Raw genomic sequence first — 15,384 nt, forward strand, 5'->3', positions numbered from 1 at the left:
TATTAGATTATAAATCAAAAGGTATACCTTGTAATTTTTTTAGCACGGCTACTTCCATCTTGAGTACTTGCTTTGGCTGGCGGGCAGACTCTACCTTGAGGGCAACTTCTTCCGCTGTCAATAAATCTAAGCCTTCGTAAATTTCTCCAAACCCTCCACCGCCGATCTTTTTGACGACCTGAAATAATGAAAATGTGATGCAAAAAAGATTTTTTTTCCATTTCCCCCTGTAAAGCCTTCTGAAACATATTTTTTAAGTTTCAAATGTTGAGTAGTAGTTAAGAAAGTTTCTCTTTCTAAGGTAATAGATTGTTCATAATGTCGAAATTATGCTCCCCAGATTATAGATTCTATTGATCAGAATGATAATAGATATAAATCTAATATATAATTTCGAAAGAGACCGTTCGTAAATCCGTGACGTCATCAAACAAATGAATATTCAAATAAATTTAAATAAAATAAAACTATTCAAATAAATTTAAAAAAATTTTTACTATTAGATTGGACACGTTTAAGCAGTTTATATTACAAATACAGAGCGAAGCCGGGTAAAAACACTAGTATTATATAAGTAGTGACTTCAAATATAATAATAGTACATATGTATATATTTTGATTACAATATGAATGTTTGTAAGACGTAACTTTGCCTAAAGCCTTCTTTCTACACACCGATACGAATAAAACTATTGGCTTGTGGGAGGCTCAAAATAACTAAAATCGGCCTCTTCAATTTGATCTCCTCTATGTAACCTTCATGTACTACGCCCCACACATTATTTTTGCTTTATTAGCCAAAACATCCGCTCAAAAATGTACACAAAGTACGGGTCTACCTCACGGGGCCGAAAGTGAAAAGCCCGAAAAATCAAATATCGGAAGGCAAAGCTCGAAAATCGAAAGATCAAAAAAAAAAAAGGGTGCATGGTAAACGGTACCATGTACATATATACGTATAATATATATCAGTAGCATGCGGTGAAATTATCTCTCTTTTTGTCATACAGCTTTGTTTTGTGTGCGCGCGCAGGATTCGGGAGGAAAAGGCTGTTCCTCTTGTTCCTGTTGTATCCTGCTCGCGCAAATTAAGTGAGGATGTACGACGGGGGGAGAGAGAGTTTTACCGCACGCCACTAATATATATACTAACCGTTTTTCATATGTATGCATGGTGAACGAACATTTTCGACTTTTTAACATTCAGTGCGGTGACGGTCACCCACAAAGTACATACATAGCTGACAATAAAATGAGACAAAAATAAACTTGTTTCAGGTGTAAAAATATGAAAATTACCCTCGAAAACAAGTAGCAAAATTCTTATAGAGAATATATTTGTGACGAATGATGACAAAAAAACCACTCGATTGATTTACCTTCCATCTTTCTTTGACAACGTGTCCCGGCTGTAAAAGATCTTCGGATGTCATGGTAATATTTGTGAGGCGGCGCGAGCTGTCGCTCTCGGCACGGGAACTCGCCCGCCGCCCGCGCCCCTCTGCTGAACCAAATGCAGGAACAGTACGTGATCTATAAACGAAGCAATTATCATGAATCCTCAAAATATAACCTATACATACATATGTGCATACACGAAACCAAAGCAAAAATACGATTTTCTTCTTCTTACGTATATATGTACATACCTTACAAGGGGATTGCGGACACTAGGTCTAGTTGAGACAGCGGGCCGTGTTGGGAGTGCACTTCCTTGATTACCTTTGCCACTCTTGTCGCCGGTACGCCTGTGTTTGACTCTGCTGCTGCTGGTGCTTTCGCTACTGCGGTCTTCGGCAACAAATTGCTGCTCGTCTCGACCACCTTCCACATGGCTGGTGCCCGCACAGACACCACTATCTTCTGCAATTTGATTCGTCGAGTGATAATTTTATGCGATGATTCAACACTTAAGGGCATATATATATATATATATATATATATATATATATATATATATATATATATATATATATATATATATATATATATATATATATATATATATATATATATATATATATATATATATATATATATATATATATATATATATATATATATATATATATATATGTACATAAGTAATTTGTATTAATCGGGACAAACCTTTGCACGAATCGCAGTCTTCAATGAGGTTATCTTCATGTGTTTGATTGAGTTTTGTATATTCAGTCGGCGCAGCAGCCTTTGTTTTGTTTTTGCAAACTTCTTTGTTATTACATATTGAAGGTTTTTTCCTAAAAAATAAATGTACAAAAAAGGATATAATTTTCGTTCGTAAAAAAAAAAAAAAATATTTATGCGTCAGCTTATTAGATTCCATTTTGAATCCAAGTAGAATCGCTGATAAAAGTTTAATATGCAATATAATCAAACGGTCAAACGGTCTTGACCGTGAAGATGATTGAAAATAAGATTAGTTCAAATGGGTAATTATTTACTGATGGAATATTTTATTCATCACACACTAATGATATAATCAATAAATTGAACACGAAGGATCATGTCTGTAAATAGTACACAAATTGTACAATAATCATGCAGAATGATGCGAAAATACAAATTTTTCGATAATGAATTGCTATCAAATGCCGAATTTCGAATGAGTTAACAGTGTGCACAAAATTTGAATATTGCATGTTGAAATGTAATAATATCGTTATTTGTGGTGTAATAAAATTGGAAAACCGAAATGAGAATTTTGGGATCAATGAGAATGTAACAGGGAAAACGTAAAGGAGGTATGTAAAAATTAAAATGACTCATCTTGAAGTTCAAATTTTCAGTTGCAGTGCAATTACATACATATATCATTGTATACTTTTCAGAATTAATTTTGGTACATATTTTTAACACTTCAAAAATTCAAATCGTACATTTAGCCACTTTTTTATTTTATTTTTATAGACCTTGTTTCAAATGAATCTTGCATACTAATATACATTTTATTTTAATTATTTGTACAGACATTCCATTGACGAAAAATCAATAATTGATTTAAAAAATTTGGGCGATCAAATATAGATATATATATATATATATATATATATATATATATATATATATATATATATATATATATATATATATATCATTTTTTTGCGCAGATGTACAAAATGAATATCGATTTCGACAAAAGCAATTCTGTAGTTGTGTAAGCATGTCTTTTTTGAACAGCTATTTTACATAAATTTAATTCCAATGTATGCATAATGAAAAAGTGCACGAATCTTATCTAACAATTTATTCCAATTTTGAATAAGTTTTTTTTTATATTTAATCGTTTAAATAGCACAATAGAAACATAATCAATATATGGTACCATATTTACAGCTTTTTTATAATTTATATAATATAATTATATGTAATTTCCACTACATGTAAAAAAAATTCTGATTTGGTTAGCAGTTTGGGAGATAATTGAATTCAAAAATTTAAAAAAATAAGGGGAGGTACCATTTCTGGCCAACTCAAAAATTTGAAAAAAATTTACTCCGTATAAATAAGAATTTCAGTAACCGATACCAAACTTCAATTCGATAGAACAAAACGGTTTTCAAAAAATCCCCAAAATACACATTTTTTCTAGATCATGAAAACGTGATCAGAGATCGATTCTGAGTTTAAATCGGTCAAAATCTCGAGTTCAAATTTTCACATGATCACAAAACTTCATCGATTGTTACTATATATTGAAAAACCGGCATCTATCATTGAGTCGATCAAATTGCATATCCTAATCATTGTTTGACTGGAACTCGATTCTAAAAATCGTTAAAAAAAAAATCGATTCCCATAAAAGAAACGATAATTGTATAGAAAAATTATATTTTTTAAATTTTTGGTATAAATCAGGAAAAAAGTTGAGAATGAAGCCTTAGAATACTTTTTAAACTTGAAATTATACAGGAAGCTTAAATTAATTAAAAATATTTGTAATAGTTTGACAAAATGTAAATCAATTTCATTTATTTTTTTTTAATGTTAAACGTTTTCAAGTATATATAATTTATCGGATTTAAAATTGCAATTCTTGTACGAAAATTATAATTAATTTAATTAAACAATTGAACGCATCGTGTATGCACATTTTCAACGATATATATTCCGATCGTCCATACAAATGGCTTCATAACAGAACCCATTACGATAAAACATGTAAATTTATGAAGAAACAGATGCTAATGAGGATCAATGTGGAAATCGTCGCAAGATCGAACGCGACGTGCACAATCGTCGACCGAAGAAGGGAAATTGCGGGATATTTGGTGGAAAATTTCAACTGACAAATGTATTGATTTTTCAGACTTTTTTTCAGGCGAGTTTATGAATGAAATCGTAGCGCGATTTGCACCAGGAGTGATGCAGGGACGTAGCGGGGGGAGAGGAGAGGATCGCGGGGGCGCGGAGGAGAGGAGCAGCAGGGGGGCGGGGCGGCACTTTCGGCCGGCGAAGACTTACGAGGGGCGAGGCGGGGAGCGGAGGGCAGGGAGGGGACGGGAGGGGAGCCATTTTGAGGTTATGGGCGAAGGGACGGGTCGATCGATCGGGTGGGGGTGGGGGTGCGGGTGCGGGTGGGACAAGGTTGTGGCTGCTGCGACTCTCGAGGAAGGGGCGACGGTCGAAGCGATGACAGTACAGCGAGGGGCGCGGGGCTGGAGGAGTACCTGGGGCTGCGGCTGCGGCGCGGGCGTGGGGGGCGCGGGTCGGGGGGCGGCGGGGCGGCCGGTGAGGAGCGGCGAGGCGCGCCCGCAGACCGACCCTCGCAGCCCGCTTCTTAATTTATCCCGGCGTTTGGTCTAAACCGTTCGCTGCCCGCCACTACCCGTGGCTCAATTTACGGATTGTCGATAGCTCTAATGGCAAAATCGACCTTTTTCCTACGCGCCGAGCCGTGGAAAAATTTATTTGCACACGCTCATTGAATAACTCACCGAAAAAATTGCGAATTAATCGGCGGTCGGTTTTATCTCTCAATTCTCTCCCCAGTGTCGTACAATTTTGTACTGGAATTTTCTCATACAGCAAAATTTAGGTGTTTCATTTATTAAATCGACAAACGTTTATGATTATTTCTTTTGTTATTGCTTCTTTTGTTTTTAAATGTTTCGCTTAAACGATGTTTAAATATTTCAACACTAAATAACGAAATTGAAATTTAACTAAATAACGAAATTGAACTGCGTGAATAATACTTTTTCATTTGCAGCCTCACAAGTTGTTTTGCGCAATGGCTACGTCCACACTATCGATATCTACACCCGATATTTACGAAATTTGTCATAACCGGTTCCTAAATAGCAACCACAGGTTGCAATGTGGGAACTGGATATGGAAAATTTCGTAAATATTGGGTGTAGATATCGGTAGTGTGGACGTAGCCAATGTAAAAGCTGGTAAACGGATGATTTCACACATTGCGATTGCGCGCACCGATAGATATATAATACACATAGATGGGCCCTGATGTGTGATTTTGATCGGAGATCTTGTCTTCACTAACTGAGGGGTGCGGGGGGTTTAACTAGCGGGGTAGTTGGGAAAAAAAAGGTTTTTTTCCCTACGACGCAGCAGTACTTACCTACCTAATCAGAGAAAGTGTGCATGCGACATGTATTTTGCATGCGCCAAAAGGGAGACCAGTATAAATAGTGAGGGCGGATCTATGTATTATACATCTATGCGCGCACCACAATCGTTGCCACAAAAATCGCGGATACGGAATATCTGGCACTCGAGTTCTCGTTAGTGAAATATTTCGCGCGCTATTGATTTCGGTTGATGGAGTTTTTGGGTGCCAGATGATCCGTGATCGATATTTTAGTGACTTGCGCGAGATCGCTTTTTGCGGAATAATCATCGAACCGTAAAAGCTAGCCAATAACTAATAAATAACTCATCTTAAATTAATAAAACATATTTTAAATTGACATTGTTGTTATTTTAAAACATTCCTCGTGTGGATTTGATATATTAAGTAGAATTAGAAATGTATTTAAAAAAAATTGAATACATAATTATACGTACGATGAAAGGTTTTGAAGTTCTATAATTTGATCTAGTCTGTTTTTTAATAAATTTAAATGTCTGTTTAATTCAAGATTTACTTTCGTTTGAAGTTGTCGTGGACTTTCATTGTTTCATTGTTTAAATATTCTAATGTAATCTAATATTCTGTATAAAAATGACGAATTCGTCATTTTCTGTGTTAAAAGTGTGTCTCAATATGTTTTATTGAAGATCTATGCGTCTAAAAATAAACGTTTCATATCTAAAATCATTATAAATTGACGATTACGACACATTTTACGTGCGATGGTAGCCATGACGGTCAAATGTCATTATCAGCTGTACGAAATCAATACTAACATTTCGCTTCATAATTATACCCGGAAACGTAACGCACGATACTACGACCATGGATCATATTTTTATTAGACAAACAAAAATTACAAATAGCACTAAATAAATTATAAACCTTTCAGAATTTCTTATATTTTTCACATTTGCTCGATATTGGACGTGAATGTTGTCCAGTACCGGGAATCGTTTAATTTAAATATTCAAAAAACAAATAAATGGGTATGTCTGTCCAGTTATAAATCTAATTTGTTGACTTAAAAGTTGGCTGTCAATCAGGTGAACAAAAATAGTTTGTTGTTTGGCATATCATTTCTTTTAATATTAAAAAAATATTTGAAATTTTAAGCATGAAGGTAAAGGAAAACAGATAATTTTTTGTTCCGGCACATAAGCGACAGTTTTTATTATTTTTTGTCAAAATCAATAGATTTATGCAATAATATGATTTATATAAATGGATCAATTTTTCGCTACATATGTACATACATACATATGTATGTATATCATTTGTAGTTTTCTTTGCAATGTCGTGATAATTGGCAAAATTACAATAAAAAAATAATGCGATTACACGCTTACAAATGGCACTTGTCTGTCTGTCAACTTAAGAGAAAATGTGTAAATATAATTTAGTTTTATGTCTGCATATACTCTCTTACATGACTTTTGCATTAAAGTTGGCTGGATATTTACGAACATACATACATATGTATATGTAATTATGTATTCACTTTTATAAAATTGTGTAGATAGGATTTAATGAAATAATCACCATTTCACCGATATATTCTGGCACTTATTTTTAGTAGGTATATGGGATTAGAATAAAGAATTTATATTTATTGGAAAACTAAAACAAATAGATTCAATACTAGACCTAAAATTTGTTATTGGACACTTATGTATTTAGGACCTACATTGTAGGTTTAATATTCACACGCGATTTTTAGTGATCTCAAATTTCAGAAGACTGATCAGTCCCTTCTACACCTTTGGGATATTCGAAACTTTTCTCATATTAGACTCCACCGGTTCGGTCTGCAAACAAAAATAAACTAAACTGTTTTATCTTGGAAATCGTTTTGCCAAACCCACGCCCGCGCAGATAATTTTAGATGACTTCAGGAGCTAGTTCTGTAAATATTCAGACAGAACAGTTGCAATCGCGTTGTACAATAGACGCAGATAATTAGATGGATTTGGAAAATTAACGTACATAATACATTTATGCACGTGCAGAAACAGTAGATTGAAGTTCACTAAAGCAATCAAAATTGGCAATGAAAATCATCCGCTATAAATTACGATCCAAGTAAAATCAACCATATATCAATACATTTCGAATGAAGGTGTAAGTCTTGTTTTGAATGCACCGATTTTGATTTGAACGTGAAAATTCACAGTTGTTATTGTATTAGGTGAAAAGTACATACATATGTAGATCAGTTGGCTCCAGTTTCGATTGGATACTGCGTCGTTAATTGGATTTAACGACCTTTCCACGAATTTAATATCGTCTCTTGAGACGTTTTGCTTGTTTAGATTTTTACGACCGTGTTGAATTGGAGATCGTTGTCAACTTTTCACCCGTCACCAACGATGATTTCCTATTTTCGATCCGCGCCCGTTGGGTTTTTCCGCATTGTTTTCCTTTCGGCGGGAAAAAATTATGTGGTATCTGCGATCGTCGACTTTCCTGATGATTTAAGACGATAATTTGTTACATGGGAAGATTTATTTTGCGGTCGTAAAATATAATATAATCGTTCAATCTAACTTTGTTTGAACTGATGCAGTTTCATAATACATTTTTATATAATAATAAACTCTAAGACATGTATATTTATCTAAAATTAGCAGCTTATCATTTTTTTTTCAAAATTGTATGCATATGTACATAGGTTGTAAATTAATACATATATTTGTACATACATTAACTACTTGTGTGGATCGGGTGATGATAACATCAGTGACGTCCCGAGACTATGTGCCGCCCTTAGGCAGAGTTTAAAATGTCGCCCTCCTAAGAGTTATCGTTGAAAAGAATATATTTTTCATAATTATAATATCATAGAGGGTTTAATATTAATAGGAGTTAGTGGGCTGATAGATAACTCGTATTTTAAAAACATTATATGAATTTAATATGTCACATATATTATGAGCAGACGCCGGATAGCCAAGGGGCCGCTCATTGTTCCATTGTTGTAAATCCTTTGTAAAAAAGGTTCGGCAAACCTTTAACAATGCATTTACAACATTTGAACAATACGCGGCCCCTTGGCTATCCGGCCTCTAATTATGAGTAAACCCCTGCGCTACAAACGATTGCAAACCAAGGGGGCGCATGCTCATTTCATACTTTTGTCTCGGCTTTTGCCATTTTAAACTTGCCAGAAAGATCCAACTCAATTTTAAGAATTGCCAATCATCAATGTACATCGAAATGTCATCCGCGCAACCCCATGAATATCTCGTCTTTCGTACATGCTGAAATTCAAACAGTTAAAATTCAATCGAAATGACCACGCAGCCGGGTGGTTTACAATCATTTGCAGCAAACCCGAGTAAACATATTTTTAGGATTAGAATATAAAAAAAAAAATTGTCTTAATTCAATACGCGCAATAAAAAAGAAGCATACGCCGCAGGTGAAACTTTTTTTGGATTTTTGAGAAAGTCTGGTGTAGAATATGAGTTTAAGGGGTCACTGTTCGAAGAAGAGTATTACGTAAGAGTAGTAAGAAGTCTTACAAAAGTCATACAGTTTTTCATATCTTCATCTAAGTTGTGTTATTAAAATATCTATCACTTCTTTGATTTCTACTGTAAATAAAAAAAATACCATCATCAGGAACAGATTGTTGAGACCGACCTTCAAAAATGTGTGCTCATATGTCGTATAACGTGATTCATTTCAGAAATTAATCAAAGAGTGTACGTACGAGAATCCACGTAACTTCAATTGGACATTATTTTTTATGTCACATATTCCATGTTGTTTCAATATCTCGGTATTTAAAATAACTCAGTAAATTAAAAATAAAATCATTTCTTTTCATTTTTATTTGAAAAACTTATTTGAAATTCTTTTACTAAAAATAGTAACAAGTGCTGCGGCTGTTGGTATTTTTATTAATCTTTCGATTTAGTAATGGAACGTAAGAATGTAAGATTAATCTATTGGATACATGCTTAGTGATTCTTGTCTCACAAAATCATCAATGATAAAATGTATCATGCAATCTAACATTAAAAAATTTCTTAAAAAATTAAACATACCAATGAATAAATTAATTGGTCATGAGAGTTCATAAAAAGCACTTATATTATTCTTTTTTGAAATAAATTATAGATAACACTGAGCAACAAAAAAAAATTACTACAGCGGAGACTAACCAATCTTTACTAAGTTTGACCCACTGAATTTGAATATGATAATGATTTTTGTTGGTTAGTGATAGTTTACGAGATATGAGCGTTTAAAAAACTGCGCGATTTTTACAGTTTTTTGGTTTTTGCGGTCTTCAACTCAAAATCTAGTATTTTTGTGAGTGAGTATTGAAATCAATAGTCAGATGTTTTTTCTATTGGTTGTGATTTTTATTGTTTTAAAATACTTATAATTGTCTAGCAAATTTTAAAAGTAAAAAATATATATTTTTTTACGGATTTTTTATCTGTGTTATGTTGCGTTTATTTGGCCAATTTTTTATTTCACCACATTCATAAGGATTGGTTTTCTATCTCAATATTTTTTTTTATCTAAACGTACTAACTCGAGCTGTAAAAATCGCGCATTTTTTTAAACGGTCATATCTCGTAAACGATCACTAACCAACAAAAATCATTATCATATTCGAATTCAGTGGGTCAAACTTAGTAAAGACTGGTTAGTCTCTGCTCTGGTAACTCAAAAACGTGATTTTTTGTTGCTCAGTGTAATTATTGGTATTTCAAATTAAATAAAGTAAAAAAAATGAATGTTTTAAATGCTTGAAGTATGATAATTTTGGTTTGCCTACAAGCACGCTTCTGAAATTTGATATAATCTCAACTTTCATCAATGATTAAAACTAAAGCTAAGTTGCTGATTGACATAATGTCAATTAAAAATAAGTGACATTATTGACATGCGGAGTTCGTTGGCTTCTCGCATTGAATGTTGGCATTCAAATTAAAGGCGCTTGGCGCTCGATTAACTTTCGAAAAACGCCGCCAACTTTCAGTCGAACTGTAAATTTTTTCAGCATCGGCATTAACAAGTCAATAAGTTGCTGAAAAAACAACCACTTTCAAAGCAGTCAGCGACCGCTATAAATCTATTAATACTAAACATTATACTTTCTTCCGCATCGCGCGAATTTCGTTCGACGTATTTATAGCGGTGTTGTTTTTTTTTTGTCTTGGCGAAATTTCTTAAACGAAACACCTTGAGTATTTTAATTTATATTTGTCTAATGTTAGTTTTTTCTTATTTTTTACAAATTAACCGTGCGGATGACGGATAGTGGCTTGTTTCGTCTTTTTTACGAATCACACTATGATGAAACTGTTTTCAGGTTAATTAAGGTCAAGACCATCGACCGAAGAGTAGCGAAATGTTAAAAAAAAATTAGCATAATGCGTCACACGTTGTTATTGAACTATTGAAGTTCAGAGAAAGATTTTAAGTTTTAGATTTTCATCCCTATACATATGTACTTTCGTGAGAAATAAGAGCATGTTGGTAAGTATAGGTATAACCAATTGAATAGACTATTTGGTCGATCTGGAACCATTTATGTTTAGTTAGAGTGATAAGTTAACGAAGGATAGTTTCGAGGAAAATAATGACGAAGTAAGGCGACCTTGAAAATCGAGTAAAAATACGTGAAAATGTGCATTCTGAAAGAGTGGTGTCAGTAGGACAAGCAGCTGAAACCTTGAAAAATTGCGAGGACACCGCTGGAAAATGAGTAATTAGTCGCCGGTTTGGCCTATTTCGTAGGTCGACGTCATGTGCGTAATACTCGGCAAATTGGTAAAACTTGCCAAAAAAATAATTGTAGAAGAGATTTTATTTTACTTTCAGTCACTCGAGAGGTCTTTTCAGATTCGAGAACGCTGAAGAGTCCCATGCTTTGAATGCAGTATACATACATATGCAGTATTTGAATTCATTATAATATCATATTCTTGTCGTTGGTTTTAATGAATCGACGTATGTATTTGTTTTAAGTATCAACATAAAATAAAATAATTTCTTTTTTGTGTCACGTAAATGAAATTTAAATTCAAATTTATTGCTGTTTGCATGTGGGATTCGTTGTGGATTTAAAATATAATTTTCATTGTTGATTTTGGCAATTAATCTTTATCCGTCGCTTTTGATGGACACGCGTCAAGGTTCAACGAATAAACTCAATAGTTATGAATATAATATTGTGTCAACGAATAAACTTCGTAAAAATAATTATTTAATTCAGATATGACATTACCGAAGCTGTTCCAAATATTATATTATACAGAGGGAATAAATCATATATATATATATATATATATATATATATATATATATATATATATATATATATATATATATTATACATTAAATTGATTATATTAATTAATTAGATGGGTTGTTACTGACCTATTTAACGAGTTGAAGAGAAAGTTAGATATATTTTTGGCATTCGTACTCGGGCGCAAACTTTTATTTGAGAGATTTTCGCGTAGGAAAATAAATAAAAGCCCACGTTTTTCCTAAGCTCACGTACACATACAGACATAGAAAAACCAAACACAGTGACCTTGAATCAAGTACAAAAAATAGACGTCCACAAAGCGGTAATGAGTAGCACGTCTGACCCACTTGCTTGAAGTCATTTAACACGTAACTGTAGAGCTTTGCTGGCGTCATTGCTTACGGAACAGATGGCACCAGATCAAAATTCACCATTTTCATACATTTCACATGGAAAAAAAAAGAGGGAAGCGTGTGTTTGGAGTTGCAAGTTGACGCCAATCAAATCGAAATATGTGAGATCCCTTTGATGTAAGCAGATGATTGAACTTAATTCGCGATGAGATAGTGTGTGATGATCCACAGTGGGTCAATTTTAAAGTGAAACTAGACAGTCTGAAAGTTTAAGTGACCCGTTTTACGCAGATTTTGAAGATCAAAGACAAAATATGCGACATGTCCAAAAAATTGGTCCTCGGATTGGTCATAGTTTAATAGTTTTGAATCTGTGATCGGTTCTGGTTAGGGATGATTTATTTATATAGAAATATTAGATTAAGATTTTCCAGATTCTATTTGAGAACGAGGTGAAAACAATTATCAATATCATCTTCAAAAAATTACTGTGTGGCATAATGTTATATTATGTAGTTTGCTTTTGTGTAGTTAGTGAATATTCACTTTTCAATTAAAGTGCTATGTATATTTCAGAATACCAATCTGAATCGTCTAAATCAGAGGACTCGACCCTTTTTGCTCCATTCCCCTTTTCACCATTGTTCAGAATATAATTTACCTCTACCCCATTTTTTTTCTCCAATCAATTTCCCAACACAATTTCCACCATTTTGAGAGCAAAGAGTTTGATCAGAGTTTCCCCAATTTTATAAGGAATTGTCTGCTTTACTATCTCTAGTGCTACAGCATAAAAAGCTTCAATAATACTTTCGTTTTTTTGCTCGATAATACCCGTGTTGAATCCAGATTCATTTTTTGAAATCATTCTCATGACGTTAAAAAACTTTGCTCCTTGTCTTTGTGTTGTTGATGAAGATTCAGCAAATGTTGCTTCACTTTTCTGGTTTCATATAATCATTTGACAAAACTTTGATACTAATAACACACCGAGGCCTTTCTTTTATATTGATAACTAGTGGTTTTACCCGGCTTCGCTCGGTATTTGTAATATAAGCCGCTTAAACATGGCTAATAGTAAACATCTTATTAAATTTATTTGAATAGTTTTATTTTATTTAAATTTATTTGAATATTCATTTGTTTTTTTTATTAAATTTAACATCACGGATTCTCTTTCGAAATTATATATTAAGAAGATGTGTTGTGGCTTTTGGCCCAAACACACCAATATTTTACTTTATTTAATCTATTAGTGAAGTGAAAATCTATGTGAGAAAGTGCGAAAGCTTACAATATAAAGTTTTATGAGAAAAAACCCCTGGTCTAAATATTTCTGCTCCTCTTTGTAGTATTAATATACATATAAGAAGATTTCAATTTAGGAGTAGTTTTTAATTTTGTGACATTTTTATGTCTTACGTACATTTATTTATATAAAATATAATCTAATGTAATCCACAAGTTCGTCTTTTTTTAAAATTTAAAATCAGAGTGAAATGACTTTGAGGTACCTATTGAATTTGTACCTAGGTCAACTTTTGCATTCTTTTCTACGTGATTTGAAAAAATTTAATAGTCTGTATAGTGCGGGGCATAGCCAGAATGTTGACCGCATTATTGTTGTTCCGCGTTTCATTTTCAGCGACCTTCACCTCAATAGGAAGTACACCTGAAAACGACCGAGACGATTCCTTATATACCCACAAGGATTCTACGAAAACCCACTCAGTAATTAGTGTTCCAGTTTCATTTATTTTTATCGAAGTTTCTTTTTTGTGCCCCCAGTCAGCGAACTCAAGGTTTCCACAATAGTCATTGTTTCGCAGAAGCAAACTCATAATGTTACGGTCCAGGAAGTCAATTTGTGTCCAGTCAATCCGAACAACGCTCGAGCACCCACGCAGCAATCTTCAATTGTCTCTTCTTATTCTACGTCTGGTAGCTTTTATTGGCAAATTAGCGCGACGAGTGCATTATATAGGTATATTATATTAGCCGTCAGCAGTCTCTTCGAAAAGTGTCTCATGTGCGAACGATGAACCGGTTCGCGAGATCTTCTCTCGTTGTTATTTACGACGTTCGCAATTAGTATATTTTAACTGATCTATAATTTGGTTCGTTAAAAAGACGAATTCCTTCTGGTGAAAGTCGTTTAGCTTATGTATTTTTTAAAATAAATGTGTAGCTTTAGACTAGAGTGCAATATTATGTTTAGTAGGTTATTGGAGAGCGTTGGCCCAAAGAAAAGACTAAAATATCACGGTGCAAGATGCGACAAATCAGTAGCTTTCAAAATGTGGTCTGAAAGCATTTTCATAATAAATCAACCTACCTGTAACTATTTTTTTGACTTAAAAGAAAATTTGATAATACATTGAAATTAAAATTCCCTATTTGCTATATCTTATAATCTGTTAAATAAGGAAAATTTATTCCATGTGAATTAAAGCATCGGGAATTCGAGGGTTTTCTAGTAGGCATAAACTTTTTTCAATGTATTCTTGGCATATTTAATCGTAACAGTGATAAAACCGTTTAGAAATTTTCCTCTTTCTTCCAATTTATCCTAGTCTTTGACTGCATTTTATGCTATCAAAATAAATAACAAATCTATTGGGAAATCAAATATATTTGTAAAGATTACATAAACTATTTATGTACATACATAGGTTGTGCTTGGTTTTTTCTGATTTTACGTAAGTTCTGCTTGAAATATTAACAATTAAAGTTCTAGGTAGTGTGACACTACAACCATATAAAAATAAGTATAACAATGATAATTTCTATTTCATATTTGTAATATATTACAAAAAATAAAATTGACGTTCATTTTGGGCAGATTTTATTTTTATGGTATCTTTATTTTGTTATTACGAAACTGTCCAAAATATAATGTAAGTTTAAAATATATATCAAGATATTATCAATTTATTTTTGTGTGTATGTACATTGTGAAATTTCAAGATTTATAATTTCAGATGTTATTTAAAACAAAATTTCTCCCGTACGTTTATTTGGCACGTGCGGTGGTAAAATGCACATTTGCCCAATTTTTATATTGTTGCACCGTATTGTCAGTATTTTTATACATAAAGAAGAATAAAACAAAAATAAATTGGAATTAAACAAATGAACGATGTTTGGTTTTTGTGCAG

General features: G+C 33.1%; 1 protein-coding gene across 3 annotated transcripts in view; it reads right to left on the reverse strand.

The window, feature by feature from the left end:
- Positions 1 to 15,384, reverse strand: part of Asator (tau-tubulin kinase asator) — a 37,922-nt gene that overhangs the window by 15,493 nt on the left and 7,045 nt on the right. For 2 of the 3 annotated variants that reach the window (XM_077443890.1, XM_077443889.1), the window contains exons 1-5: positions 4,671 to 4,804; positions 2,110 to 2,240; positions 1,650 to 1,863; positions 1,380 to 1,533; positions 28 to 178 (exon numbers count right to left, since the gene is read on the reverse strand). In XM_077443890.1, coding sequence (XP_077300016.1) covers positions 28 to 178; positions 1,380 to 1,433 — 205 coding nt within the window. In that variant the 5' untranslated portion in view covers positions 1,434 to 1,533; positions 1,650 to 1,863; positions 2,110 to 2,240; positions 4,671 to 4,804. Of the gene's footprint in view, positions 1 to 27; positions 179 to 1,379; positions 1,534 to 1,649; positions 1,864 to 2,109; positions 2,241 to 4,670; positions 4,805 to 15,384 lie in introns of those variants that run through there. The other variant, XM_077443888.1, reaches the window with a different exon arrangement.

This window comes from Arctopsyche grandis, chromosome 13 (genome assembly GCF_051622035.1).
Source record: "Arctopsyche grandis isolate Sample6627 chromosome 13, ASM5162203v2, whole genome shotgun sequence".
NCBI lineage: Eukaryota > Metazoa > Arthropoda > Insecta > Trichoptera > Hydropsychidae > Arctopsyche > Arctopsyche grandis.